Source organism: Mus musculus, chromosome 5, assembly GCF_000001635.26.
Source record: "Mus musculus strain C57BL/6J chromosome 5, GRCm38.p6 C57BL/6J".
NCBI classification, from domain to species: Eukaryota; Metazoa; Chordata; class Mammalia; order Rodentia; family Muridae; genus Mus; species Mus musculus.
This window is the reverse complement of record NC_000071.6, coordinates 45,453,546-45,465,036: the sequence shown is the minus strand read 5'-3', so window position 1 is coordinate 45,465,036 and position 11,491 is coordinate 45,453,546. Positions and strand designations below refer to the sequence as shown.

The following is an 11,491-nucleotide window of genomic DNA, read 5'->3' as shown; positions in this document are numbered from 1 at the left end:
CCGTTGGTCAGGTTCTGGTTTGCCCAGCCTTGCTGGATGGGCCACATGAACCAGAGACCCTGACCTAGAAAGAATGGGCATCAACTGTCTGCTGTTGACCACACTTTACAGCTGTCACAAGTAACTAGAAGTGGGAAATTGTAAAGATATTTTGCTTGGCTTTGTTAGTATGGATATGTATATTCTGTATTTTCTTCTCTCTTTGCCTAGCTTCTACCATAATTGAAGTAAATGCTTATATTATTTAAAAATAATATAGATTCTGGTACCAGACTTACTAAATTTCATCCCTCACCTCACCCACACTATATAATGTGTCTGTACCTTGGTTTTTCCATCTGTCAAGTGAAGCTAGAATGGTGCTGGCTACTTGGAAATATCAAGAGGATCTAGCCAGCTAACAGGTGGGACAGTCTTGGAATAGTGCTCTGGGCTATTCCCAGAGTGCTTGCTTAGTGTAGACAAAGTATCATCAGCATCATCAGGACCCCCGCCCCTCACTCCCCCCCCCAAAAAAAAAGGTTTAGCAAAGAAGTCAGTGTCCAACACATGGTGGCCGCATAGAAACTCACACTTATTCTGTTCTTTGATGCTTGATTTCTGTGTCATGTGAATACATTATTACTTTTCAAGGGCAGAGACACGATCATCACGGTTTTCTTTGCACACCTCCAATACTATAGAGAACAGAGCAAGGTTCTACTGAATCTTAATGGAGTATATATAACTTATTTGCAGAGAGCCATGCTTGCGGCACCGCCTGCAGCACCGCTGGAACAACAGAGCATGCAACGTTGTTACTACCCCCACTTTTGACAGACGAGGGAACCGAGAATTAGTGAGTGAGTTGTCCAGTGTCAGACACAGCTGACAAGTTCAGGAGTCTCCAGTTCATCTCCAAGGGCATCAAAAGGAAGCACAAGAACCCTGGTCATCAGGAGAGTTTTTTTCCTTTCTGGCCCAACCACCCCTTTAGTCCACTACCAAGAATGGGGACACTGTGGAACGAGAAAGCTGGAAAATGCAAACCTGTTTCCCATTGACGTCACAAGGTGTACGCAGGAGTCAGTTATCAGTATAAAATGTCCTCCGGGGTAACTGTGGCCTCTTCCATTTTAGTCTTGATTTCTGGAAGGGGAATTTGACTGATTGCCACCACAACCAAGTTTGCTGCGTGGGCTGAGGCGCTCGCCACGCATATCCAAAATGATTCTTCATACTGTTCTTCCACCACTACAAACTGAAAGAGCCTCTCCTGGAAGTTGGCGATCCTTTCTGTCAGGTCGTGAAATTTCACCGCAGCCATGAAGCTGCCGATGGCTAGTGCCACGACTCCACCTGAAACCCAAAACAGCGCCTTTACTTACTACACGTCTTTGCAGGTATAAGGTGGCACTTCTATGCCATGTGAAAGAAGATCTTTTTGTTTGGTTGGTTTTTTTTTTTGTTTTTCGAGACAGGGATTATCTGTGTAGCCTTGAATGTCCTGGAACTCACTCTGTAGACCAGGCTGGCCTCGAACTCAGAAATCCTCTTGCCTCTGCCTCCAAAGTGCTGGGATTAAAGGTGTGCGCCACCACTGCCCGGCGATTGGGTTTTAAGAACTGATAGAGCATCACAAATTTGAATTCGCGATTAAAAGCAGTGGATGATCTATATACAGTGTGAAAGGCAAGAGTGAGGGTTTTCTGAGAAAAGGAATGCTGTCTCTCAACCCCTCCTATCCAGCAGTATCCCCATTAGAAGACCGCTCTCTAGGCACCTGTACCTCTGTGTAGATGGTGAGCGCCGGGTAGGAAGAGTCTGCAGGGTGAGGTTCACACTCTGGCTGCACTGTTCTCAGGAAGGTGGGCAGTAGCAAGGGAACTCCATTTATCTCCCTAACAAGTGAGGGAAACTTTGAAGTTGCTGGGTAGGTCTCCCCCACCATTTTGATTTAAATCGATAACCAAAAAAGACATGTTGGATTGAGTCTGGTAGTGCATGTCTGTCATGTCAAGGCTTGTGATGCTAAGATAGAAGGATGGCAAGTCTGAGAACAGTTGACCCATGTAAAAAGAATCAGATAGGGAAAAAACAGAGGCCGGGCAAAGTGGTATCCCAGTACTTGGGAGGCAGAGAGAGGTGGATCTCTCTCTCTCTCTCTCTCTCTCTCTCTCTCTGAGTTTGAGAGTAGCTTGGTCTATAGAGAGAGTTCCAGGCCATCCAGGTGGTGAGACCCTGTCTTGAAAAAAAATAACAAAACAAAAACTCATTCTTAGCTGTGTGTTTAGGCTCACACCTGTATGTTAGCACTTGGGAGACTGAAACATGAGTGTGGCCTTGAATTGGCAGTGATGGTGGGATACAGAGTAAGACCTTATCTTTTAAAAAAATCACAGTATAACCAGACATATCTTTTGTGTTTTTAAAAGATTGTTACATAGTCACTAAAGAAAACTTGAACAACAGAGACAACTATAAGCATGAGAAATTCAAACTTTGTTTCACCTTGAAAGCCAGACATACTTTGTACACATTAGTATATTTCTTTACATTTCATTCTTTTTAATACAATTTAAAGTTCTCTTGATTAAAATTTAAATTTGGTTTCTTTTCCCCTTCACAGGAACATTTTCCCGTTTTGTTAAACATCCCATAAAGGCATGACTTTAAAAACATGTACACTATTTTCGTCTTGAGCCTTACCTACTTCTTTGAAGGATGGCCTAGCTTCTAGGACTCTAGATAATATGAACGGCTGCAGGAAAGCCTGTATCCTATGTATCTCTGTATTCTCTTCCTTCTATGTTCTCTCTATAAGCAAGGAAACTCTGGAATTCCATCCCCATTTATCTCCCTAGCAATTGGAGAAAACTTTGAATCCCTATATGGGATTCTTCAGTAAAAGAATCTAAAAACATAAAAGTCTATCTACATCTCTTTTTGACAATATGTTTCCTCTGATCACAGATTTGTTATGATCTCACCAGTGGAATTAGGGCAGCAGTTCTCAGCCTCCCTAACACTGTGACCTGTTAATACAGTTCCTCATGCTATGATGACCTCCAACCATAACATTATTTTGTTGCTACTTCATAACTGTACTTTTGTAACTGTCATGAATCATGTAAGTACATGATATGCAGGATATCTAAAATATGACCCCCAAAGGGGTTTCAACCCAAGGGTTGAGAACTGCTGAGGAAGGACATGTATGGAAATAAGTATTTACTTAGTGAGTAGACTACTGTGTATGATAAGAGTCTGCACAGATAAAAGACGCCTGCAATCCTGATGACTTTTGTGCACAAAGGCAGATACAGAACAGCTGATGCACTGTAACATATATGTTACCAAACCAGCACCCTCGTTTATACTTTATGGTCCTCTTATACAAAGCAAAGGAAGGGAGAGGTTATTGCCACAGTAGAACCTTGACCATCCAATATGGGTTTTTGAGAGAGTTCTGTTTTCATGAGCTTTTGTTATTTTCATTATAGATGATTTACTAAGTACATAATTAAAGGTAAATTCTGTGCTAATTATTATTAATAAATTATTAGCTAATCAATATGAACACATACTGATACACTGCCTCTTTCAGCAAAGAAAGCATGCATTTCCACCAAGGTTATAGACCCAGAGAGGTGCATGGGAAGGGGTGGAGCATAAATATTTTAATTTCTTCATACTTTACACCCAACTATGTATATTTCAGTGCTTGATGGCCTTAGAGGCCATTGAGGTGGACCCTTCTCTTGTCATCATCAGTTTGGGACTTCCCCCCTCCTGGTTGTCTTTGCACCTCTGTCTTCTGTTTCCCTAGTAGCACTGGAAAGGGAAGATTCTAAATGGCTCAGCATCTAAATGACCATAAGGGCTGAGGTACCCAGTTGGGACCCATTAAGGGAAAGCCACTTTTTCTTGATCAAAAGAAGAGGTAAGTTCTACATCTGGCCCTGGGTGGAGATCTGCCATTCTAAATTACCCCCAAACATTACATTTTAGTGTCCCTTCTGTTGAGGAGTTATCCTGCCAGTGATCTGATTAGGTGACCACCCTTCCATGTCCCTTAGGAAATCTGACTTCTGTGAGAATCTGCTATGGGGGCAGAAGAAGCAATTGTCTCCTTAATTAGATCATTCTCTTACCTTTCCCCAAAGCCTTTTCTTTCTTATGCAGCCTGCCCACCCTGCTGAAAATGTAACTTTTTTCCCTCTTTTCACTATTTGGATACTGACCACTGCCAAAGGCCTGAGCATTCTTGCCAGGACACCTTGGGCTATCTCAGTCATTCTCTGAAGGTCCGCCTTTGACCACACAACTTACCAACCTCCATGGCTGAAGCTTCTTGCTTTCTTTCTTTCTTTTTTTTAAAAATTAGGTATTTTTCTCATTTACATTTCCAATGCTATCCCAAAAGTTCCCATTCCCTCCCCCGCCACTTCCCTACCCACCCACTCCCACTTCTTGGCCCTGGCATTCCCCTGTTCTGAGGCATATAAAGTTTGCATGACCAATGGGCCTCTCTTTCCAATGATGGCCGACTAGGCCATCTTCTGATACATATACAGCTAGAGACACGAGCTCCTTTCCCTTTTCCATCTCCTGCCTCCTGGCAGCTGGCAAGGTTTACAGCTTGTCTGCTCTCTCATTTTTTCTCTTCCAGACTGCAATAAAAGTGCCCTTTAGCTTCCTTTTGAGTCTGTTTATAAATTCTTTCATTAACAAGACCAAGAACCCCCAAAAGGAACACCCAGATTCCCTGGCTAACACTTGGGAGCCCAGCTTGATGGTGTGGACACTAGTTTCTCTCTCTTGGGGACTTCTTACCTGCGAGGACATTCCAAAGGCAGATGCCACCAGGGCCATTGACTGCTCTGTAGGGGACCTGAATGATGTTGAGAATAGCAAAACCCATGCTGACCAGAGCCAGGGCCAACGCCAGGAAGAGGAGCAAGAGAATTGTGACGTGGAGGCCTGCATTGAGCTCCTTCACCAGATGCGGGAAGACTGCAGAGAGAAATGATATTTCAAGGTCAGAGTGTGGCTCCTTTCACAAATGCCAGAACTTGCATAGCCCAAGGTAATCAAGTAGAGGGTGAGAGCAAGACACAAGAATGCTCGGTTTTCAAAAGCCAAGAGACTTCCTGACACGGGTCCTCAAACCCTAGAGCTGCCACTTGTTAACTGGCCAGCAATCTTCTCTGTCTTGGAGTGGACACAAAATCTGAATGTGCCTCACAGTTGACATTACAGTGATCCTGCAGTTCTGGGATCTGATGTCAACTGCTGCACTTCCCATAAGCCCAAGGCATTGGCTTGGCAGAGTAAATGTTATTGCCATCAAGTATCAAGAACACATAATACTCTTGTTGTGTACTACTTCATGAAAATATTGATTTTCCCATATGAATGTGGCAGGAAGGGTTAGTGAAATACTCATTTGTGTTTTGTTTCTCTATGCTTGCCTTTGGTGCTAGTAGAAAAAAATGACATGATGTACTAAGAGTATTTCAAAGACTGCCCAGGACAATCTGTTCTCTGAAACGGCGTCTGTAGGTATCACTGCCATGAGTCTTTACTCTCTAACTTGGGAAAGGCATGTGGCCTCTCAGAGCCTCCTGTCATTGCCAGTACAGCAGACATCTAGCCATGGTTGTGTGGGACACGCGTCATTGCCTTTTGCTGAGCACAGTTAGGGGTTGAGTGAGCTCGTTAGGGCCATCACTTCATTCCGTGTTTGTGATAAGGCATCTGGTGAAGGTTCTCAGCTCCCTTCACCCACATGCTTGGAGATATGAAGTTCATTGTCTTTGAACAAGGCAACCCTGAACCCTACATACAATTACAGGCCCGTGCATGATGTGGTATCAAGAGTTTAAGGTGAATTGTTAGTGATTCTATATGGGAAATTTAAAAGGATGAATACTAAAGAATCCCTGAGCACATGCCAAGGTTGGAATCCCTCAAGCCTGAGAACCAGAGTCTATTTTGACCATTTTAGACAGGGTCTCATCATATAGCTCTAGCTGGCCTGGAATTGACTGTGTAGACCACACTGGCCTCGAACTCACAAAGATTCACCTGTGTCTGCCTCCTGAGTGCTGGAACTAAAGCATGCACCACCACACTGGGCAGGAGTGAGAGATCTAGTTCTCACCCCTGTACTGAGTCCTTCCCATTCATCTGTTTCCGGGCACCACCCACATTTACATCCTAGGTTCTGAATCAACTTTCTTTCCAGTTCTGTTTCCATTTGTCATTCTCTCTGCACGGTCATCCCCATGACTTTGGAAACTCTGACAATGAAGATGGGCTCCTTTCCAAGGAGTTTGTTTTTCTCAGACATGTTACTCCCTTTGTTTCCATTCCAACTCCCTCCTCTTGGAGACCCAACACCCACTTTTCAAACCCTGAGCCTCTTCTTAGTCCAGATATAGTAGCTTATACCTAAGTGCCTGTCTCATCCTCCCCTTTTCTTGATCATGAGATCCTGAAGACACACGACTAGCACAGCAACCCTCACTAAATCCTGAAAATCTAAATCAGTCACTCACATGATTGGCAAAGTTCAAAACTCCTCGTTGATGGTGGTATAGGAGAAAGGCAAGCTGGAATCTTGTAGGGATCTTTATTCCTACCTCCCCATTAAAAAGCAACTTGATCAAAGGCAACATCAGGGCAATTTCACTGGAGTTATTGTTCAGACCAATGCATTCAGTTGAGTATATAAACTGGCTATTCATAACAATAGCAGAAAATTGAAGATAGATTAATTCCTTCAATCAGCAAATTGGCTGAATATATTTATATCGTAATGCAGATTTTAGAAAGAATCTGCCATGGGCACATGATAATACTAACCTATATTTGGAGTTGATAAAATGAGAAATTGAGAACTATATTATGATGATGGAGAAGAGGAAACTTGGGGCACAAAGAGTACTGTGAGTAAGGAGGTAAAGAGAACCCAGTCCAAGCCCCCTGTTGAAGTGCCTTAATTTTGCATACAGTCTATTGGTATATGGTAAATCTTTCTAACTCTCATGCTCATATGTGGTTCTTCTAGCTCAGGACGCCCCATGGCTTTGATTACCTTTTATATATCATCACTTAGAAATTCAGGTGTTTCTTTGGGAGTTTCAATGCAACAGCCCTTTCCATTAGTTTTTGAGAGGAACTCTACGTTGGACTCCGTTGTACCGTACAGTGCCCAGAAAGCTGTGGCTCACTCTTATGTGTTTGTCCTCCTACCAAGAGTTTTAGGCATCTCTAACTTAATGAAATTGGAATTTAGCTTGTAGCTTGGAATCCACAGCTATGAGTACAGCTGATCCATGGCTCCATTGATAATCAGGTATAAACTCTGTGCAGGCATGTCATACACATTCCTTCTTTTGCCTCTCTTTCCCTCTCCGACTCTGTTTCTGTCTCCCCCCTCTTCTCTCTCTCTCTCTCTCTCTCTCTCTCTCTCTCTCTCTCTCTCTCTCTCTCTCTCTTCCTGTATGTGTGTTCGCATGAGTGTGTACATGTATGTGCTCATGCATGTGGGGGTCAGAGGTCAGCCTCAGGTTGCCTCTCAGATGCTCTCCACCTTGATTTTTGAGAGTCTGTCCCTGGGACCCAGGGTTCTCCTATTTAGTCCAGGCTTGCTGGCTAACAAGCCTTACTGACCCTCCCAACTGTAGGACCACAGCACTAAGATTACAAAGAGGCATGCCACCATACCTGGCTTTTTACATGGACAGTGGGGACAGAACTGATCATGCCTGCATGAAGAGCACACTGCTGACTGAGCTTCTCAGGTCACCCTCTCAAATTCTTACAGATGAGAAAACTGAGGCCCAAATGAGTTAAATAGTTTAGCCAAGACCACACAGCCAGGAAGTAATGCATTAACTATTCTGCTAAAGGGCTGGCAGGAGAGAAATCAGAAACCTTAGATAAACAAGAGTTTAAAAGTTTAAACACAATGCAGTTCAAATTCTAGAGGGCTCACTTTGAATTTAAACTCTTTTTTTTTTTAAACATATGGAAGTGATACCTTGCTTGGATATCAGAACTGATTATCCTATCAACATCTAAAACTTAGATGGTTTGTTTCTTCCTGATTCCAGATACATATGATCGTTTGCTCTGGTGAGATAAATAAACAAGCAAGGAATTGGCAGTCTACCCAGGTTCGAGCACTTAGGGAGATGCTTCTGGAGTAAGCTATAGGGAGGGGCTATAGACCTAAAACTGCAACATGCTGTATGTTAGGCACATTCCCAGAAGTTCCTCCATGTCTTGGTTTCTCTGATTCACATCTTTTCCTTTAATAAAATATTATGATAAAATTAGGACAGAGGAAACGAACCACAGAGGTGGCTTCAGAGAGGAATGTGCTATGTCTCTAGTGACTAGAGTCTAGTTCAAGTGTGCTTCATGACTCTTTTGCCACACAGCAGCCTTCTCTGGGAAGCCCTTGTGAATGGCCAGGCACCATTCATTCCTCTCTTGGTGGTGCTTGGCTGTACCTACTGAACAGTATACCCAAAGGCGTGCAAATCATTAATTAATTTAATGTTTGTTGCTTTCTTTCTGCAGCCACTCAGACATTACTTATTTCAGATGTTCAAGATATAAAAAGGACCTTAGTGGTTGGTGGTGGCAATTTTCTTGGTTTTCCCATGACTAATGTGGGAGTTGAGTCTCTCAGATGGGTCTCCAGGTAAGGCAAGCAGTTGCATGTAAATGAGACTCAATAAAAACCTCCCTATCATAAGGTTTATAATGTGCTTGCACAAACTCTTCTCTGATGATTTGCGTACAGCCTTGAGAACAGGGATAGTTTTCGGTAGACCTTCAGAAAGTGGGAAATTCTGTTAAGGGTGGAAGATGCTAATATACCCCATAGCTACTTCGAGTTTACATTGTACTGGACTTGAGAGCTGTGACCTTGAAAGAGAGGTAGCAAGACATACAATGTCCTTAAACTACAGCATGCAAAGTGAGCTGATTACAGGATGAAGCTGCCTTGGGTTTCCTGAGATCTTTCAAGCATGGCCTCTTCCAAGGTACTGGTGAATGAACACTTAATACCTCCTCTGGGATGACCAGAGAATAGCTGAAAAGAGCATTCTCAAATACAGCCAGACTAGCTGGAAATGAAACACCTTCTATACATCTCACACAGCTGTGATGCTTGGGACTAGACCATTCTAGGGGAAACAAGGATGTGGATATCTTTCTTAGAAGGAAGGCACAGGAAAGAAAGAGACATTTGAATTTTCCCAAAGGGCAAACAGAAGGTACTCATTGTTACAGCTCCCACTAGAAGCGGTTTAATTTCTGGGAGCTGAGGGCTTTACCATTCAGGTACCAGTAGCATGTTCAAGGACCACAGACACGTGGCTGCCCTGCCATTCTCCCACATATTAAAGTTTTGTAAGTGTCCAATAGACATATTAGGCAGCAGAGCACACAGATAAAGTACCATCGTTGTCCTGGTCTCCTTTAAACATATCCTTTTCTTTATTTGTTTGTATCATTATTTTTCAACTTAGACTTTTGTGTGTGTGTGTGTATGCACATGCCATAAGCATATATATATATATATATATATACATATATATACATACATACATATACACATACATATGTATATATACATACATATATACACATGTATATATTATGCACATGTGGGTGTGTGTATAGTTTACACATCTGTGTGTGGACTTTCAGAGACCAGAGGTAGACATTGGATGTCCTACTATATCAATCTTTGGCTTATTACTTAGAAACAGGGTCTCTCACTGAAGTCAGAATCCATCTGCCTCCATTCCCGACAGCTCTGGAATCCCAGGCGAGCACACGACCATGTTCAAGCCTCAGCTGTGACAATGATGAAGCTATTTCCCCAACACTTAAGCTCCATTTAAATCACTGGGTGAATAGAAATATACTCAGATTTTTTTTCTCAATAAACATAATAAATGTGTACTTCCTTTCTGTATAGACATGAAGACCCTTTATATTTTGTAGTCAAGGGGTATGATGTTCTATTTTTATGTACTTAATGAGATATATGCCCTGGTCAGGCTTTTAAACATTGCCAAAGTTTTTGAGGTACAAAAAAAATCAAGCGATGGGTATGATTTCTGATGCCCATGTGCTAAGAAGCCGTTGACTAACTATAGTTTTATTAAACTCTCCTCTTCCTAGTGATCTCCCTGCTTGATTCCAAGGGCTGCGGAATGTTGTTTTGTTTGTTTTGTTTTCTCTTTCCCAGCCTTTTTTGGACTCCTGCCTTAGGGCTTCAAGGGATTACTCCCGTCTACCTTCTGAGGAGCTCTGAACGCAGGCCACTGCTGCTGGCTGCTCACCGTTAAGTCATCAAGTGCCTTCCCCAGCCTCCCTGCCAGAAAACGTGTCAGTTTCTCCTCAATGCTCCCCGAGAAGTCCCTCCAATCTTCTTCAGGCGATGAAGCTTTCAGACACATGGAGGTGGGAGGAGTTACCATGCTTCCTGGAGGTTCCCTTCCGCAGGCTGTCTGCACCTGTACACTATTGCGGACAGGTTAAGATTACCAGAGTCACATGGCATGGGTCTGAGTGACTCCAGGTGAATTATGCAACTTCCCAAGACTCAATGTACTCTGCTGAAAAATGGGCATGTTCACCATGTTTCCCTTGAAAGTGTGTTGTGAAGCTTAAATGAATCAGGCAATGTGGGATGCCTGACACATGAGCACATGGTATTTTACTAGTTACTATTACTAGAAGTAAACTACAAAATACACAAATTCCTATTTCTCATAGCATTTTTATCTCTTTTAGAAAAGAAAGTTCTCTTTGCATAGCTGTATAGGAGATACTGGCTGCCCCACAGACTTTGTAGTTATGTCTTACACAGGCAATACTCAAATCTCACGTTTAGACATAAGCACCCTGCCAAACAAAAAGTGCACACACATCAGTTTACACACCCCAAATATACTCACTTGTAAATTGGGACTGGCGTCCCCCAAGTCCGCATTGCCGCACCTTGCATCCTCGGAAGAGCCCGTAGTAAATGTCCCCGATGAATTTGACCAGTTCTGGGTCTGTGGCATTGACCAAATCCACTCCAGTCTGACACAAGATTTTCCCACTCAGCCAATGAGGCAGAGACAAAGCGACGATGATCAGAAGGAAGGATGAGAAACTGAGTAGAGATGCCAGCCCGTACCACACCTTTTTGAACCATCCAGGCATACTAATGAGTGCAAGTCATCCCCCAGCACTCTGGGCAACCGTTGGGCAAGTGGACATCTTTCAGACAGTCCATAATAGCCTGCTCCATACACGCTAGTTCATCCTCCCTCAGTGCCTGCCTCCTCAGCTTCTGTTTACCCCACGCACATCCCCAGCCTCTGCAGACAACCCTCCGCTTGCTTGATATAGCAGAGTGTGTTACCCAAGGAAGTAACCCTATATCTCCCAACAGACTAGGGTTTCAGCAGAGGCTTTAATTGTTCCT

General features: G+C 43.2%; 1 protein-coding gene across 1 annotated transcript; it reads right to left on the bottom strand.

Annotated features, from left to right (window-relative positions):
- Positions 1-887: 887 nt before the first annotated feature.
- On the bottom strand, positions 888-11,286 carry Clrn2 (clarin 2). The gene is made up of 3 exons (NM_001163317.1): positions 10,974-11,286; positions 4,816-4,995; positions 888-1,338 (listed from the first exon to the last, which is right to left on the bottom strand). Exons 1-3 carry the CDS (start codon positions 11,224-11,226, stop codon positions 1,073-1,075), a joined length of 699 nt encoding a protein of 232 aa, NP_001156789.1. The 5' UTR covers positions 11,227-11,286; the 3' UTR covers positions 888-1,072.
- Between the last annotated feature and the right edge of the window lie 205 nt (positions 11,287-11,491).

Excerpts from the sequence above, each read along its gene's own strand:
- Clrn2 (NM_001163317.1), bottom strand. The coding sequence starts at position 11,226 with ATGCCTGGATGGTTCAAAAAGGTGTGGTACGGGCTGGCATCTCTACTC. Across the intron at positions 4,996-10,973 it reads ACGCCAGTCCCAATTTACAA|TCTTCCCGCATCTGGTGAAG; the intron begins GTGAGTATATTT and ends TTCTCTCTGCAG. Across the intron at positions 1,339-4,815 it reads CCTTTGGAATGTCCTCGCAG|GTGGAGTCGTGGCACTAGCC; the intron begins GTAAGAAGTCCC and ends TTTGGGTTTCAG.